The sequence below is a fragment of the Vulpes vulpes genome, chromosome 13, assembly GCF_048418805.1.
Source record: "Vulpes vulpes isolate BD-2025 chromosome 13, VulVul3, whole genome shotgun sequence".
NCBI classification, from domain to species: Eukaryota; Metazoa; Chordata; class Mammalia; order Carnivora; family Canidae; genus Vulpes; species Vulpes vulpes.
The window spans coordinates 106,459,944-106,479,570 of NC_132792.1; the positions used below are offsets into that span (position 1 = coordinate 106,459,944).

At 41.4% G+C, this 19,627-nt stretch overlaps 1 protein-coding gene across 1 annotated transcript in view; it reads left to right on the forward strand.

The window, feature by feature from the left end:
* Window positions 1–6,866, forward strand: part of MOCOS (molybdenum cofactor sulfurase) — a 53,545-nt gene extending 46,679 nt beyond the window's left edge. Inside the window, exons 14-15 of the mRNA XM_025996990.2 lie at window positions 4,308–4,412; window positions 6,676–6,866. Coding sequence (XP_025852775.2) covers window positions 4,308–4,412; window positions 6,676–6,807 — 237 coding nt within the window. The 3' untranslated portion in view covers window positions 6,808–6,866. The remainder of the gene's footprint in view (window positions 1–4,307; window positions 4,413–6,675) is intronic.
* The last annotated feature ends 12,761 nt before the right edge of the window (window positions 6,867–19,627 follow it).

Below are 19,627 nucleotides of genomic sequence, written 5' to 3' on the forward strand. Positions count from 1 at the left end.
AGTCTTAGGTTAAAACCTGCATTCTTTCTTGGAGCCAATAAGGGCCCCAGAGCCCTGAGCCCTCTGACCTCTCCAACCTCTCCGAGCTTGCCAGCCCTCACCCCTACATACCACCCTTCTCTCCATTCTCTAAACAGGCCAAGCGTCCTGTCTCAGCACCTTTGTCCCTGCTGTCCCTTAGGCCTGGCACGTTCTTCCTGCCGCCACTTCAGGACCTCTGCTCAGATATCACTTCCTTGAAAAACTCTTGAGTCTGCATACTACCTGCTTATTCCTTCAGGGCATACAAGGGTGGGGCTTAAGTAGGCTTTGTTCCCTGCTGTCCCTCTAGGGCCCAGAACAGTCCTGGCTGGGAGTCAGTGCTCAGTAATTGTTGAGAGAATGAATTGACAGGAAAGATAAGGAATAGCTAGGGACGGAAGGATAGGGCATCTGCACAGAATGTGCCCAGTTCTTTAGTGGGGGCATGAAACTATTTTGATAGTAGTGTTATTAATCAATGGTGTAATGACTATACTGGGCTACCTTGTGTCCTGGCTCTGCACTTGGAAGGGACACCAATGTAATATCCAGAAAAGCAGTAAATTAAAACAATAAATCTTTTGAAGAATGTCAGAGGTCTGAGGTTGTGGAGGGTGGTTCAATCTGCATGACGCTAAAATGTCCTAGAGAACTTCTTTTATCCATTTAACTCCCCAAACTTCCTCTTATCCTAGCAGCTGCTCCCTCTTGAAAAAAACAATCTCTTCTCTCTGTGACATTCACTCCCACAGACCTCTCACTGGCACTAGCCTTACTGCCGCCTCCCCCACCCCCTTATCCCTGACTCCTGGTGTCCTCTTATTTCCTGTTGCTGTGTCCGCGTCATGTCTTTAAAACACTTGCTCTTAGGTATCCTGCCTGATATTGAGTAGGTGCTAATCTATGTTGTTTGATAAATGAAGAGGAGGGAGAAATAAAGGAAGAAAAGAAGAGGATAACAAAGAACTAGAACTAGTTTGTTGTCACTGTCAGAAACTCACCCAGAAACCATAGCACTTGTGGCTCTTCAGGTACCCCAGAGATGTGCATACAGGGAAGATTCTTTAAGAAACTTTTATGAGATGCTCTGTTTTCTTTAGGTCGCTTAATAAACATTCATTAATAAAAGTGAGATTATGCCTGCCCTTTGGCTCAACTCTTTCACGGGTAGAAATCTATTCCACAAAATACAGTAATACATGTATGCAGAGCTATGTTACAAACTTACTTATTGTAGTGCTTATGATGTTAAATATGAAGAATTGGAGGCTATCCTACATATGCACAAAAAGGGAGACTGGTTAAATAAATTATGTTATCTTCACACAATGTGGTCCTGTGCAGACACTAAAAAGTATAAACTATAGTTAGTACTGTGCCTTTCAAAAACTAAATGCTTAAAAGACGTTTGCTGTTGCTAATACTCAGGCTGAGGCCATTGCAATGCAAAAAGCTTTAGCACATCTCTCTCTCTCTTTTTTTTTTTTAAGATTTTATTTATTTATTCATGAGAGACACAGAGAGAGAGAGAGAGAGAGGGGCAGAGACATAGGCAGAGAGAGAGAGAAACAGGCTCCATGCAGGGAGCCCGATGTGGGATTTGATCTGGGATTCCAGGATCACGCCCTGGGCTGAAGGCAAGCACTCAATCGCTGAGCCACCCAGGCATCCCAAGCACATCTCTTTTGAAAAGTAAATTTTCACTGGGGATCATCAGGTCATAGAAACTTGGATATGTGTTGGCTTTAGAGTCACATTTAGGGAGATTGATGCTAAAAAAAAAACAAAAACAAAAAACGTTAGAGCTCAAAGAGGGTTATGTGGATTAAGACCTTTATTGCAAAATTATTGATAACAGCAAAGAGTTAGAAACTGTTGACATGGCTTTGTAGAACAGTGAAGAACATCAGCTCCCAGGAATGCCAGGCCATCCTGAACATTGCAAAGCTCAGGGATGGGGTCGTCTCTGTACAGACATGGAAGGATGTCCAAGATGTATTGTGGAGTGATGCCAACAGGGAGGAAACTCAGTGGTCTTTCAGAGTGCAGTGAGTGTGCTATGCAGGTGCATGGGGTGTCGTGTCCAGCTATAAGCTGCAGTCTGGAGTGACCTACAGCCATGTTAGTGGCCTTTGCCTCTGAGGATGGATAGAGAGGCTACTGCTAAGTGCTTTCTCATTTCTTAAAGCTTCTGTATCATTTGAGTTATTTTTCAAAGAACCTGTATGCTAGTAACAATTTTTTACAATCCCAATGGATAAGAGTACTAGAAAAAAAGCTTAAATTTACAGTGTTTTTTAAAAAAATATTTTGTTTATTTATTCATGAGAGACACACACAAAGAGAGAGAGAGCAGCAGAGATACAGGCAGAGGAAGAAGCAGGCTCCACGCAGGAAGCTCGATATGGGTCTTGATCACAGAACCCTGGGACCACGCCCTGAGCCAAAGGCAGACGCTCAACCACTGAGCCATCCAGACGTCCCCAAAATTACAGTTTTGTAAGAAAGTTGATTTCTCTGTCTTGGTGTTTGAAAAAAGTGCCTGGAAAATATCTTTCCTTCTGCCAGCTTGAGAAACTGTCTTAAGAGAGTCTTTTCACCAAAGTGACAGGATTTTTACTTCAAGTCTTGTCTGTCAGGTGGCCGCTGGGGCCCGGGGCTGGTGGGACATCCCTTCTGTGGGACATCTATTCTGAGGGACATGGCTCTGCAGAGTCAGAGGGAGCCTGGCCTGGCAATCATAATGTTCTAGGCAGAGAAGGTAAAATGTTCTGTATTTGATTCTGGAGGGCTTAGTGTTCTGATCTTTTGGAAGTCTTGTTCCATCTTGGGGATTCTTGTGTGTTATAATGAGAGCTTCCACTTTTGAGCATGACTAAGTGCCAGGCCTGGGCTTGACATCTTAGAAATCACCAAATCAAGCTAAGGGGCTGGATGAGGAAATAGGGCTTTGAGAGGTCGTAGGTCTACCCAGTATTGAGGCAAGTGCTGGGCAGAGGCCCGTACAGCGCACTCCAGCTGCTTATGGAGGCCTGTGGACCTTGACTTCGGCACCACGGTGAGGGCACGCTTCCCCTGGTTTAGTGCCCACCAGCCAGGAGCGAGGGATAGGAAAGGCCAAGACACATCCAGATTTAGTTGTTTCTGATTTCAGTGCTTACTTTGCGCCCATGGGTGAGCAGAGGAGCAAAGGAGAAAATCAAGTGCCTTTGCTCTTTTTATATGTGAGACAAAAGAAGCGTCTTGTCACTGCTGAGTGCATACTTTCTTTTTTTTGTGTTAACACTTATGGGAGATTTTCTCGCTTTAAAGCAATTCATGTTCATGGCAGACCAAGCATAATAGAAGTTCTACCATATGGTATGACCCCTGTCAAGACACTGTGTGTGTGTGTGTGTATATATATATGTATATATACACACACACACACACATATATATACACACACATATATATATATGTTTTGTTTCCTGCTTATTTCACTTATAAAAGTAAATATTTCCCCTTTCATTTAAAGCTCTTTATAGGGATGCCTGGGTGGCTCAGCGGTTGAGCCGCTGCCTTTGGCTCAGGGCCTGATCCCGGATTTTCAGGATTGAGTCCCTCATGGGGCAACCTGTGGGTAGCCTGCTTCTCCCTCTGCTTATGTCACTGCCTCTCTCTCTCTGTCTGTCATGAATAGATAAATAAAATCTTAAAAAAAATAAAGCCCTTTATAGAGGTAATTTTAATACCTGCATGATACATACATGGAGTGTGGCCATCCTTTTCTACTCTTTGATGTTTAAGACACTCCCAGATTTCCCCTACTACAAGTAATGTGAGAAGGATCCTTGTATGTGAATCTGTTTGTACTTGTGGTTCTTTTCTTAGGTGAAATTCCTAGAAATGAAATTTCTGGGTCAAAGGGCATGGACATTGTAAGGTTCTTTCAGAGGACTCAGTGCTGGGTATTGATCTTCTCCCCTTTTACCCCTCCAATCAGTTATTTCTTTTCTTCCTGGGAGGATCCCCAGGATTCATTTGAAAGCCATCCAAGATTCACAACCCCTCTTTTTTTTCTCTACAAAGCCCTGAGGTGGGAGCCTTTCAGTAGATGACCAATGACCTGAGGAGGTGCCACTTTCTGGCTCCTTGCTGTTAGAATATTGAGCATTTCTGTGTGTGAGTGGGGCTGGAGACTCTACCTCTTACAACCAGTCTTCCGGACTCAGCTTCCTACCTGCACAGCAGGAGTGTCTGGTCATTTTCATGGCAACACTCTCTTTTCCCTTCTCACCTCCCAGGTTTCGGGGCCTTGTCACAGATGCCAGATGATCTGTATCGACCAGCAAACTGGGCAGCGAAACCAAAATGTTTTTCAAAAGCTTTCTGAGAGGCGCGAGAGAAAGGTAAGCATGATTGTGAACCATGGCACCTGTTTTAAGATCCTGGCTCATTATCCACACCAGTTCTGAGTAATAGTGCTGAGTTAAGTTTTAGAAGTGGGGACACATCCTAAGGCTGATGGGCTACCATTAAGGTTCTGACCTCATCCACGAACCCATCTTATTTTTCCTTTCTATCACTTCCTTACTATTTTGGGTCTTATTATGTGTATTTTTGATGCTGTCAAATTTCATTAAAGGGATATTGGGTGTAAATAAGAAATAAGGAAATAAGCAAAGTAATTTTTTTGTATTGATCATTATTTTCTTCTCCATGGATGTCTCATGAGAGTAAAATGCCCCCCTGGTAAGTAGTGGAGCTGCACAGATTCAGTAAATTCTTCTCTCAGAAGCCTGTAAATCATCTTGAGGGTTCATATGCCCAAATATTGTTTTTGTGTAGGCCAGATTATAGAAACTGAATTTCTCACAGATTGATTCTTTAGGAAGATCTGTGTCTAGGCTAGTACTTTCTGGTTTTGTTTCCCAAGAATTATAGGAAGCCAGGTAAGTAGTTAGCCTGCATGGAGCATTTCTTGAAAGTTAACTGAAATAATGTAAATATTTAATCTCTCTCCAATAGTAAGTTAGAAAGTTAACTCATAGTAAAATGTTCTGCACTGTTTCCTGTGTTTCTCCAAAACTGGGATTTGTTCACAGTATGTAATTGCCACAGTCTCCCTACAGGTACAGGATAGATATGGTCTGCACTTGAGTGTTTTACCAACATGTCTATGTGCTCAGTGAGGCAAGTCATTTCCCCTGGGGGTGTGGGGACCTTGGGCCTGCCATGCCAAGGGTGCTAGGAGAGGGGATGGTGGGCATGGAAGGAAATAATACTTCTTAGAATCACTGTAATTCTCATGTGCACAGATCTTTTCTTTTTTAAAATAATTTTTGGAATAATTTTAGATTTACAGATAAATTGCCAAGAGAGTACAGAGAATTCTTGTGTACCCTTCACCCACATGTGCACAAATCTTAAGGAATTAATTTGGCCTCAGCCTCTAGCCTGAGGCCTGGAACATGGGGGCGTCCAGCTGATGTTATCACTGCAATGAACAGCTCTGGGAGCATGTCACATGCTCCAAAAGGTCCTTTTTGGCTCACTTGCATTGATGGCAAACTTTGAGTAGACTCACACAGCTCTTTATTGTGGACTTTCCATCTTTATCCTAGAGAGTTTGGAGAACTTAACCTACATGATATATAAAAAAAAAAATCACAACAAAGAAAATGCAGAGTTTTGCTATTATTTTCACAAAATAGTTTTTACATCAGGGAACAGAGCAGAAATTGGCCTGACAGTGGTGAGAAACAAAGAGCAAGATGCAAGTCCTCCTACTGGAAGCTCAGGGTATAGAGAAAGGAGAAAAAAAGAATGGGTCCAGCAATAAACAGGTGTGGGGTGACTATTAGGAGAGGATAGTATGTATATATGTATGTATTTTTAAAAGATTTTTTATTTATTCATTAGAGAGAGAGAGAGAGACAAAGGCAGAGGGAGAAGCAGGCTCCATGCAGGGAGCCCGACATGGGACTCCATCCTGGGTCTCCAGGATCAGGCCCTGGGCTGAAGGCAGTGCTAAACCACTGAGCCAGCCAGGCTGCCCTGTATGTATGTATTTTTAAGAGAGAGATCACGGGGGTGGGGAGAGGGGAGAGGCAGAAGTAGAGGGAGAGAGAGAATCCCAAGTGGAGTCCACACTTAACACAGAGCCTGACTCAGGGCTCCATCTCATGACCCTGAGATCATGACCTGAGCGAAAATCAAGAGTTGGATACTTAACTGATGAGCTGCCCAGGCGCCCAGGAAAGGACATTTTAAATGAGAATCCTTGGTGTCTGAAATTGGGATTCTTGTTTCTCACTGCAGATTCTCGGACATGTCTTTAAAGATTTGACTTTATTTTATTTTATTTTTAAAAATATTTTTATTTATTTATTCATGAGAGACACAGAGAGAGAGAGAGAGAGAGAGAGAGAGAGGGACAGAGACAGAGAGGCAAAGACACAGGCAGAGGGAGAAGCAGGCTCCATGCAGGGAGCCTGATGTGGGACTCAATCCTAGGACTCCAGGATCATGCCCTGGGCCGAAGGCAAGGGCTAAACCGCTGAGCCCCCCAGGATCCCTGAGATTTGTCTTGATTTTAGTTGAACATTATTATTTACAGAATTATTTCAACTGCTCAAATAATCGAGCTTGTTGCCGCTGTCTTATTCACAGGTGAACTTCGGAGTGTACCTGATGCATATGTCTTTGGATTTATCCTCCCCACGTTTCCTGTCTGTAGGATCTCAGGTGTGTCCTGTGTTGAAAGAAAATGCAGAATGCCCTGATTTACCTGCTTCTGACTAACATCAGGATGTTATCTCCTAAAAAGTTTTTTCAGCATAAATTAAAGTTTCTCTTTTACAGTGACGCCTGCTTTTATTCAGATTGGCACATGGTTCAGTAGAACTCCATGTTTTGAACAAGGAGAGTTCTCTTGAGGGTAGAGAGAGCTCTTGTGGGCTTTGTGGAGCTCCTACTCTTCCCGTGTGCACTGGCCATGCTGGGGGAGGGAATGTTCTGAGGCCTCTGTGCTTACTAATGAGGCAAATGCAGCACAGGGACTATGTTGCACCCAGCAATCTTCCCCTATGTGTTTTAAGTATGATAACTTTATTTAGATGAGGTTTTTTCTTTTTCTTTCTTTCTTCCTTTCTTTCTTTCTTTCTTTCTTTCTTTCTTTCTTTCTTTCTTTCTTTCTTTCTTTCTTTCTTTCTTTCTTTCTTTCTTTCTTTCTTTCTTTTTTTAAATTTATTCATTTGAGAGAGAGAGCAGAAGCAGAGGGAGAACAGAGAGAGAGAGACAGAAGCAGGCTCCCTGCTCAGCAGGGAGCTCCATCCCAGGACCCTGGGATCATGACTTGAGCCAAAGGCAGACACTTAACCATCTGAACCACTCAGGCACCCCAGGTGAGGTTTTTTTTTTTCTATTATAATTCTCTCTTGCTCTTTTTTTCGATCACTACTTTTTTTTTTTTTTTTTTAGATTAAGTGTAGTTGACAGACAATGTTAGTTTCAGGTGTACAACAGAGTGATTCAACAACCCTGTATGTTATACTGTGCTCACCACCAGTGTAGCTACCATCTGTCACCGTACAACACTATTACAATATCATTGACTATATTCCCTATGCTAGACCTTTTATCCTAGTGACTTATCTCTTTCCATACTGGAAGTAATTAGGTGAGATCTTTAATGAAGCTCCCTGGGAATACTGAACGTCTGTTTTGCCATTTCTCCACACTGTTATCTTGTCTTTAGAAAGAATCTCTGGGTGCTTTTCTCTTTTCTTTTTTAAGATTTTATTTATTTATTTGACAGAGAGCAGGGGGGAGGGGTAATGGGAAAGAGAGAAGCATACTCCCCACTGACCAGGGAGTCCAACACGGGGCTCAATCTCAGGACCCCAAGTTCATGACCTGAGCTGAAGGCAAACAACCAACAGAGCTACTCAGGTACCTTGAATTGCATTTTTTTAAAAAGAAGATATTATTTTATTGTAGTAAGAACAATTAACATGAAATCTAATCTCTTCACAAATATGTGTACAATAATTATTGTTGACTGTAGGTACAATATTTATATAGAAGATCTCTGAGAACTTACTCATCTTGCTTAACTGAAACTTTATGCCTGTCGATTAGTAACTCCCTATTTCCCCTCCCACCAGCCCCTGGCAACCACCATCACCTCTTAGATTCTGTGAATCTAAACTAGAGAGAACAAACTGATGGCTACCAGAAGAGAGGTGTGGGGGGAGTTGGGTGAAATAGATGAAGGGAATTAAGAGTACACTTATGGTGATGAGCTCTGAGGAGTGTACAGAATCGTTGAATTGCTATATTGTGTAATTGAAACTAATATAACACTGTACGTTAACTATACTGGAATTTTAAAAATTTTAAAAAAATAAGAGAAATGTCTATTCAAGTTCTCAACTCATTTTAAAATCAGGTTATTAGTTTTTTGTTTTGCTACTGAGTTGTAGGAGTTCCTTATCTATTTTGAAGATTAACCCGTTACCAAATATATAGTTTGCAATATTTTCTTCCATTCTGTAGATTGCCTTTTCACTCTTGATTGTTTCCTTTGCCTTGCAGAAGCTTTTTAATTTGATGTAGTCCCACTTGAACATTTTTCGTTTTGTTGCCTGTGTTTTTGATGTGATGTCTGTGAAATCACTGCCAAGACCAGTGTCATGAAGCTTTGCCCCTATGTTTTTTTTCTAGGAGTTTTATAGTTTAAGGTCTTATGTTTAAGTTCTTAATCCATTTTGAGTTGATTTTTGTGTATGGTGTAAGATCAGGGCCCACTTTTATTTTTTGCATTTAGACATCTACTTTTTCCAACATCTTTGTTGAAGAGACTATCCTTTCCTCATTGTATATCTTGGCACCTGTATTGAACATCAGTTGGCTGTAGGCATGTGGGTTTATTTCTGTGTCTTCTGTCCTGTTCCATCAGCCCATATGTCTGTCTTTATGCCAGTATCCTATTGCTTTAATTACTGTAGCTTTGTAATATATTTTTAATATCAGGATATACTGTGTGGAGCCTCCAGATTTGTTCTCCTTCAGGAGTGATTTGGCTATTTGTGGTCTTTTATGGTTTCATATCAATGATAGAATTGCTTTTTTATTTCTGCAAAAAAAATGCTGTTAGTATTTTTTGATAAAGATTGGATTGAATCTGTAGATTGCTTTGGGTAGTGTGGCATCTTAACAATATTAAGTCTCCCAATCCATCAACATGGGAAACATCCATTTCCATTTGTTTGTGTTTTCTTTTCTTTTGTGTGTGTGTGTGCTTTTGTTTGTGTTTTCTTTAATGCCTTTCACCATTGTTTTGCATTTTCAGTGTACAATCATTCATCTCTTTAATTAAGATTATTCCTAGGGTGCCTGGGTGGCTCAGTCAGTTAAGTGTCTGACTTTCTTTTTTTTTTTTTTTAATTTTTATTTATTTATGATAGTCACAGAGAGAGAGAGAGAGAGAGAGAGAGAGAGAGGCAGAGACACAGGCAGAAGGAGAAGCAGGCTCCATGCACCAGGAGCCCGGCGTGGAATTTGATCCCGGGTCTCCAGGATCGCACCCTGGGCCAAAGGCAGGCGCCAAACCGCTGCGCCACCCAGGGATCCCCTGACTTTCAATTTCAGCTCAGGTCATGATCTCACGGTTGTGAGATTGAGCCCTGCATTGGGCTCCACAGTGAGTATGGAGTCTGGTTGAGATTCTCTCTCTCCCTCTCCCTTTGCGTCTCCCCCCTTGCATGCACACATGCTCACACACACACACACACACACTCTCTCTCTCAATTTCTCTTTTCTTCTCTCTCTCTAAAAAATATTATTCCTAAGTATTTTATTCTTTTTTAAAAAAAGATTTTTAAAAATTCTTAGAGAGAATGAGAAAGAGTGAGAGCCCTGACTCAGGGCTCCATCTCAGGATCCTGGGATCATGACCTGAGCTGCAGAAGCTTACCTGACTGAGCCACTCAGATGCCCCCCCTAGTACTTTATTCTTTTTGGTGCTATTGTTAAGTAGAATTGTTTTCCTAACTTCCTTTTCAGATTGTTTATTTTTAGAGTATAGAAATGCAGCTATTTTTGTATGTTGACTTTGTATCCTGCAACTTTACTAAATTCACTTACTCTAATTGATTTTTAATGGAATCTTCAGGGTTTTCTCTGTATAATATCATGTGATCTCTAAACAGGGATAATTTTACTTCTGCCTTTACAATTTGGGTGTCTTTTATATTTTTTTATTGCCCAATTGCTCTGGCCAGGCCTTCTAGGACTGTGTTAAATGGAACTGGCAAATGTGGGCATCCTTGCTTTGTTCCTGAACTTGGAGGAAAAACTTTCAATTTCACACCATTGAGCATGATTTTAGCTGTGGGCTTTTCATATATGGCCTTAACTGTGTTGATATATGTTCCTTCTATTCCTCGCTTGTTGAGAGTTCTTATCATGAAAGGGTGTTGCATTTTGTTAAATGCTTTTTCTGCATCTATTTAGATAATCATGTGGTTTTTAGACTTTATTCTGTTACTATATTGCATTAACTGATTTTTGTATATTGAACCATGTTTCCACTCAAGGGATAAATCCCACTTGGTCATGGTGCATAATCCTTTTAATGTGCTTTTGGATTCATTTTGCCAATATTTTGTTGAGATATTTTACATCTATATTCATTTTTTCTAGTGTTTCTCTATTTTCTTTTTTTAAAAGATTTTATGTATTTATTTGGGGGAGGAAAAGAGAGAGCATAAGCAGGGGGAGGGGCAGAGGAAGAGGGACAAGCAGACCCCCCTCTGAGCAGGGAGCTCAACTCAGGGATCCATCCCAGGACCCTGAGACCATGACCTGAGTCTAAGATAGAGGCTTAACCCACTGAGCCACCCAGGCACCCCTGTTTCTTTATTTTCTATTTCATTTATTCTGGTTCTAGTCTGTTATTTCCCCCCATCTGCTAACTTTGGGCTTTGTTGCTTTTTTCTAGCTTCTTGGTGTGTAAAGTTAGGAAAGCCATGTTCTTTATTAAACAAATTGTTTTGCATTTGATACAAGTAAAAACATTATTAGCAAAAAAAGTACCACTCATGATCTGTGGTGGCTAGTGATGCCTCCCCTTGCACTGAATGGTGATTGTGAGGAAAGGAAAAGCCTCAGTTCTATACTCAGTGAGCATGGTGGTTCATATCAGAGGATCAGCAGACCAGAGTGCTTTGAAGGAGGTCCAAGGGTCAGGGGCACATCTGGGAGTGTGGGGGCTGGTCTGGGGGAGTGCAGAGTGTAAGGGAATGCTCTGCAAAGAAGATCAGAACAGTGCCATCTCCTCTGTGTGACAGAAAGCTGTCCGGACTAAAGCAGAATGTCCACTCCCACTCACAAGCATCTCTGGCCTCCAGGGCCTTTGGCAAAGAAAGAGATGAAAACACCATTTTATTTTTATTTTTATTTTTAAATTTAATTTTATTATTATTTTTATTTTTGAAAAGACCATTTGGAACCTGCCTCAAACTTGCAACTGCAGCAAGAGAAGTTAAGCCCTGCAAGGCCCACTCCAGTGAGTGCCTTTTGCTCTTTAGAGTGAATCTTGCTGTACTCAGAAGAAGTCATTGGGACTAATATGCTCCACCTTTCTCAGCTTTTATTTATGTAGGTGAGAAGTGGTGAGTGGCCAAGGAGAGCACAGGCTGCGAGGATCCAATACATGCAGAGACCCCCACCAGAACCGAACACCAGTGGGCACTCGAATGTTCCCAGGCCCGGCACCTGCTGGGGGGCCCGGCAGTGGATAAAACCTTCCCCAGGCAGGCAGAGCTCTGTGCACCTGACATCTCTGAGAATAGCCAAGGCTCCTCTCACTGCAGGGAGAGTTCAGGGCACAACTGGAAGCAGAAAGAAAGCTGGCAGATGCTTTCTAGCCATTCTTTTTGCAATTCACCTGTTTTTTGCTAACAGAATTAAATTCTATGCATCTCACCTTGCAAACTCCCAAAATAAAGTCAGAACAAACCTCATCCTTTATGAGCAAGCTGTTGAACAGAGCTAAGCCTTCTCTGAAAAGTGAGAAAAATCACAAAACTTCATAAATCTGAGAATGAAACATTTGTGTTTCGCATGCCTCAAAGTAATTATGTCAAGTAAGCCACGTCTACCACCTCGTGGCAGCTTTCAGTCACTGCAGATTTTGTTACTTAACGGAGGCTGAAAACTATTTCACATTGGATGGGCAAATCCCAAAGGATGGCCAACATTAGCCCGCTTCTCTCTGCCTGGCTTCCTTTAGTGGAAGCTCTGAGAAACTTTTCATTATTGACGTTGGAATCCTTTAAAAGTTAGTTCCTGAATTATTTCTTGGTCAGATTAAGTTTCATACTGATGTGACATCAACCATTCTTTTGGAGTCTCCTGTTTTCTTAGGATCTTTTTTAAAGTACTCTGCTTTTTTTGTTGTTTGTTTGTTTTAAAGATTATTTATTTATTCATTCATGAGAGACACACAGAGAGAGGCAACAGACATAGGCAGAGGGAGAAGCAGGCTCCCTGCGAGGAGCCTGATGTGGGACTCCATCCAGGACCCTGGGTCATGACCTGAGCTGAAGGCAGACGCTTAACCACTGAGCAACCTGGGTGCTCCTTAAGTACGTTGCTTTGAATTGTCTGTTTGGTCAAGCAGATCTCTGTCTCTGTCTACCTGCCTCTCTCTCTCTCTCTCTCTCTCTCTCTCTCTCTCTCTCTTATTTTAATATCTAGAAACTGGGCTCCATAGCAGATCCGGATTTTGTGTGCGTGAAGCTCGAGCAATGTAAAAATCATTCTTAAGAAAACCATACAAAAAAATAGGCACAAAAGGGGACGTTACCATGCATGTGAAAGGAAAGGGCTTTGGAAGGCATCTCTGCAGATGAGAGGCTTAAGCCCTGTGACTTTTGCAAGGAATCCACCTTTGCCTGGTTTACTTGCAGCTTTCCTTTCCCACTGCAACTGAGCACCACTCTAACTCTCAAGGACTGCTTTGTTCCTGCTTTTTGTAGTTTACAGGATAAACCACATTTTATTCACTTTCTAAAATAAACAGCCGCGTAAGGACCTGTCCTGGTTTTTCTCTCCCACCTGTGGCTGGAAACAAATTGTGTCATCATCACTCTGAGATATTGACTCGCCCTGGACACTATAGGCTCTGGTTGGGACCAAGATCCAGGATTTCCTTCCCAGCTAGTGTCTGATGTTGCAGGAAGTGTGTTGCTATAGACTGAATGCTTTTGTGCCTGTCCCCCCCTTTCATGTGTTGAAACTTAACCCCTAATGTGATGGCATTAGGAAGGGAGGCCTTTTGGAAGCATGAGAACAGAACCTCGTGAATAGGATTGGTGACCTTATAAAAGAGACCTCAGAGAGCTTTCTTCCCCCATCTGCCCTGTGAGGACACAGCGAAAAGATGGCCATGTATGACCAGCAAGTAAGATCTCACCAGACACCAAACCTGCCAGCACCTTGATCGTTGATTTCTAGCCTCCAAAACTATAAGAAATAAATTTCTGTTGTTTATAGGCCACCCAGTCTGTAATATTTTGTTATAGCAGCCAGAATGGACTAAGACTCATGTGTAGTTATCAAAAAGTGTTACTCTGTCATCTCCTACTGAGGGACAAGGAAATATTACCTCACGTTTATCCACAGTCTGGTAAAATACAGGTTTTTGTTGTTGTTGTTTTTTAAGGCTAACTAGGGAGCTAGTTAAAACTTTTTAAGCAGAAAAGATGAAGTCAGCTTATGGAGAAGGATTGGAAATTCGACCCTCAGGACCCTTCTACCCCTGAAGCACAATTGCTTTCCAGTGGCTGAAGTCAGTGCACACTTTTTCGTATTCTGCGTTTCACTCTAAACATTTGGCATACCTCAAAATGGTCTTCACAATGTTAAGTGGATGCCTAGTTGCAGTTATGTATTATAAGTAATTAAAATATGCCCCTATTGAAGGATATGTTTCCAGTTTTTAATTTTATAAGTAAGACAGCAATATACTCTGCTTTTAAACATGGCTGTTTCTGTATTTACTTATTTATTTTTGCTTCTGCTAAATTAATTCTCTAAAAACCTGAGTGGGATTCCAAGACAATAACTATGAAGATATTGCTAGGTATAGTCATAACGTTTTCCAATAGAAATGTACCGATTTATTTTTATTTTTAAAAAAAGTTTTTATTTATTTATTTGAGAGAGAGAGTGCAAGCAAGAGAGCAAGCATAAGGTGGTGGTGGGGTGGGGAGTGGGGGCAAAGGGAGAAGCAGATTCCCCGCTGAGCAGGAAGTTTGACTTGGGGCTGGATCCCAGGACCCCAGGATCATGACCTGAGCAGAAGGCAGATGCTTAACCGACTGAGCCCCCCAGGCGCCCCAGAAATGTACTAATTTATAACTGTAGTATTTCAATAGCACGCTGGCCCAGCCATTTCAGGTTCCCTAGTCTTGGGCTCCCAGGTGTATCACATGAAAACTATACTCCATTTTTTTCCTTGGTGTAGCCTCTTGTGTTTATGGCAACTTGTTTGTTCCAAGGAGGCAGCAGGCATAGTCTGAAGAATATCAGCCAGAGTAGCTTCAGGGTTTAGAAAAAGTAGCAGTGTGTCCAGCAATGGGAAGTGGAGAGAATAAGGGAAACTCTGCAGAGTGAGCAAGTAACCCCACCCCTTCCCCCACGCACCCCAGAAAGTGAGGTGAGGAGGCAGAAAGATGCAGGTCCATTTTCAACATATGTAGGGCCCTTGGGCGAAGTTCATATGGGTGCCCATATGCCATATGTCTAAATATTGCAAATTCATAAATCAAACAAAATGTTAAGTAAGATATGTTCTGCCAACTTTGACAAAAATACCTTTATAACAACTTAGAAGGACTTAGACGTGAATTTAGTATTCTGGCTCCTTGGCACTCTGCACAGGACTAGGATGACATGAGGACAGCTGGCTGGTTGCCAGCCAGAGCCTATACCCTTTTTCTTCTCATCCCTGCACCATGAACCCCAGATGTGTGGATGCCTGATCCCATACAGCTAAACCTTGCCTATGCTCCACAACAAACGTCTACCCTTTATTTAACCTCTTCTCAGGTCTTGGGGTGCCTCCAGGGAAAAATCACACACAGGCCTTAGAAATATATTCAGTGTCATTTGGGCAGGGAATTCTGTGATCTCAGGTGCCTGGAGAACAATCTAGAGAGAGAAGAGCCAGGTGGGCATGAACTTGCCCTTTAGGGAGGGGTGGGTAGAGGGAGGCCCTCTAAAGCACATAGCCTAAGGCAGGGGCTTCTCTTGCTCTGGGCCAAGAGAAGTACTGGTAAGAACTTTTCTGGATAAAGTAAACTACCCCAGAGAATACCCAAAGATACTCAAGGGAAAAGCCATTTGCCTACCAGCTTGGTCTACAGTGGAGCCCACCAGGCAAAGTGTCTTTTCTATACTCTAGAGCTTCTGGGCAGTTTTTATTTATTTTTTAACTTTTATTTATTGATTTTTTTAATGTTTACTTTTTTTTTAAATTGGAGTTCAATTTGCCAACATAGAGCATAGCATAACACCCAGTGCTCATCCCATCAAATGCCCCTTCAGTGCCTGTCACCCAGTCACCACCACCCCCCGCACCTCCACCACCCCTTGTTTGTTTCCCAGAGTTAGGAGTCTCTCATGTTTTGTCCCCCTTTCTGATATTTCCCACTCATTTTTTATCCATTCCCTCTTATTCCCTTTCACTATTTTTTATATTCCCCATATGAATGAGGCCATATGATGATTGTCCTTCTCCTGTTGACTTATTTCACTCAGCATAATACCCTCCAGTTCCATCCACGTTGAAGCAAATGGTGGGTATTTGTTGTTTCTAATGGCTGAGTAATATTCCATTGTATACATAGACCACATCTTCTTTATCCATTCATCTTTCGATGGACACCGAGGCTCCTTCCACAGTTTGGCTATTGTGGACATTGCTGCTATAAACATCGAGGTGCAGGTGTCCCGGCGTTTAACTGCATCTGTATCTTTGGGGTAAATCCCAAGCAGTGCAATTGCTGGGTCATAGGGCAGGTCTATTTTTAACTCTTCGAGGAACCTCCACACAGTTTTCCAGAGTGGTTGCACCAGTTCACATTCTGGCAGTTTTTAATATGAACAAGCAGATGAGGATCACAAGAATTTGAGAATGACCTCTGTTACAAAAGAAAAAGACTGAAAGTAAGAAGGGGAAAAAAACCCCACCTCAAAGAACATATAAACAATGCAGTGAAATAAAACTTTAAAGAAGATGTAATAAATAGTATCAGGGAAATCCTGCAAACAAGAATATGATACTTTTTCTCTCTCTCTCTCTCTCTCTTTTTTTTTTTTTGGAATATGATACTTTTAAAAAGGAAAATTAGAGGGACATCTGGCTGGCTCAGCAGTTGAGCATCTGCCTTCAGGTCAGGGCATGATCCCAGAGTCACGGGATCGAGTTCAAGTTCCCTGCATGGATCCTGCCTCTCCCTCTGCCTGTGTCTCTGCCTCTCTCTCTGTGTCTCTCATTAATAAATAAATAAAATCTTAAAAAAAAAGGAAAATTAGAGAACAAGAAAGATTTCCTGAAAATTAAAAACATGAACACTGTAATTGAAAATTCAGTAAAAGAGAAGGAACATATAGTTAGGGAAATCCCTCAAAATGTGGAACAAAATAAAGAGATTAACAAGTGGGAAAGTTAAGAAAATTAGAGGATCCATTTAGTGGTCCAACATCCAAATAATAGGAGTTCTAGAAAGAGCAAACAGAGAAAACTATGGAGAGAAAGTGATCAAAGACATGAAACAAGAACATTCCCACAAAACAAAGAACCAGATTTCTAGGTGGAAAATACCAAGGAAGTGTCAATAAAATGAATGGAGAAGAACTCATATCAAGGTGACTCATTATGAAACTTCAGTGTATAAGTGAGAAGGTTCCAAGTCTTCCAGAGATAGAGAAAAGAAAAGGTTACATAAACTGATAATTTTCTCAAAGTCAACAATGCAGCAATGCCTCAAAATTTTGAGTGAAAGTCATTTTCAACCTAGAATTATAGATCACGTGTGTTAGATTGTTGCAGAGTGGACCACAACAGTTTCTGATATCTAGGTGTTCATTAGGGACATAGCACAAGCTCTTAAGGCTCAAGAGACCCTATAGCTTTTGCTTTTGAATTCTCAGAATGCCATGCTAACACCACCCGTGGGCAGAAGCCAGGTCTACCTTACTGGGTGAGAAGCCACATGGAGGAGAGATGAACCATCTGATGTCCCCTAGACTGACAGCCCACACATATTACTAGATTCAGACAGAGGCTATTATTAGTCCAACCAGCCCCAGTAAAGCTTCCAGCTGACTGCAACTGTGTGAGTGACCCCAGCTGAGCCCAGCCCAAATTGCTAACCCACAGAACTAAGAACAAATAAAATATTGTTTTACACTACTACTTTTGAGCTGGTTTGTTATGAATCAGAGACTAAATAAAAGAGAAATTGGTACCAAGGAATGAAGTGCTACCGTAATGAAACCCCCAAATGTGTGATATTGGGTTTGGAACTGGGCAGGGGTGGAGGCTGGAAAGGTGGTGAGGGAATTGCTATTTGAATCGGCAGGTGAGGCATAGGTAACTCCTCAGATACCACTTCTCTGATCCAGAGACCTGTGACCTCAACAGACAAGTTTTCTGTCCCTTAGACACCTAATCTATAATGGTGAGACTGGGACAGGATAGACACTGTCATTCAAAAATAAAGGGACTGTGAGATACACAGCAGTCAGTGATCCATGGCAATTCTGAACTCCAGACAGGTGCATGCTGCCTGTTTCTCTTACTCTTGGGGATCAGAGCCCGGTTCTGCTCCCCATGATGGTTCCCAAATTCACTGTTCTCTGGCTCTTAGCTCCACCTTATGATAGATCCTTTCCTAAACAAAGCATAGCACTACAAAACAAAACCCCAGCAAAGAAATAAAAAAACAATGGCTTCATGTTTACAGCTGAACAGCTTTCTTAGCCTGCTTCTTACCCACTGCAGGTTGGAGTTCCAGAGATTTCTTTTTATTTTGAATGAGTGCCTTTTTAGACCAAATTTGCTGTGATTTCATCAACACACCTATGTTAAACGCTCTGTGGATTTTTCTATGAATCTTATTAGGCTTAACTCCATGTTCCAAACACTAGATCCATAATTCTTTTTCCTTTGGGTCTGTCAGGCTGCTATGGAATAACACCCTTGGGAATCTTAGAAGCCCTTTTGCTTAAATGAGAGTATCTACAAGGCACTGCCTTAAATCTCTCTGAGATCTTAACAAAGGGTCTTATTAAAAGATAAGACATTTTAAAATTGATCTTTACCAGTCAGTTACTAGCTGGGCAGACTGGAGATGAGAGATATTTTATTTTACAACCCAGCAAGTCTTAGGCCCTCTCTATACGTCCTCTAAATTCTGCTTGCAAACAGAATATCTTATTATATGCAGTTAGAAGCACCTAAAAGATACTTTCAACATACTATCTAGAGTTCTCTTTAGCTAAGTTCATAGTTTATTAGACACATGTTCTATCTCCCAAATTACTGTAGGCCGTTGAGTAGTCGTTTTGCCAATTGTTTCAGTGCTACCTAACACAGCTAACCATATTCCCAGTCTTTAGTAGTAGTTTTCTTACCATTTTTTTTTTCTGAGGCTAGACCTGGCTTCTTCACATGGTAGTCTCAGGTCAACATTCTAAGAGGGAGAAAGCAGAAGTGGTGAAGCTTCTTGATGCCTGGTTTCAGGAGGCACACGAAGTCACATAAGTCACTTCTAAACATATTTTATTTGTCCAAGCAAGTCATAAAGGTATCCCCATTCAAGGAGTGGGGAAATAGTACCCACCTCTTTATGGAAGAAGTGAAAAAGTCAGATTGCCAAATGGTGGGAATAAAAGGAATGGGAAGAATTACTGTGGCCATTCTTGCCAGTAAAACAACCACATCGAGACATTCTGTGAGGATACAGAATGACGTTATCTTCAGACATAAAAGTTATTAAGAATTTATCTTTTCAGGAAACCACTAGGGTATGTATTGACAAAAATGAGAATATAAATCAGGAAACAATAAGACAAGCGATGGAACCAGGGGCTTTTATCTGAGGGAGAAGCCAAGGAAATCTCCAGGAAGATAGGGCTCAGAGAACCTCATTCCAAATGAGAGCAGGAGCATGGAGGACACCCAGAAGAATATCTCCAAAAAAGAGTATCTTATGAGAAAATACAGCACTGAGAAATTATTTGACAGTATTGAAAGAGGCATTTTCAGAGCTGTTACAAGATATGAGAAGACCTAACCAGCTATTCAAGAAAAAAAATAAGCAAGAGAAAAATATTGAAGCAAACATTAACTTCAGAAAAACAAAAAGTTGTACGAGAAAGGTCATGTAATCATGTGTACTACTTGGCACCAAAGTGATCGTTTTGACATAATCATCATTTAAAAAAAATCACTGAATAGGAATTTAATTAAAATTATGATAGAACTATAATGGGAAGATGGAGAAAGGGAAATTGTAATGAAGCTAAAATCCTCATTTAACATGAT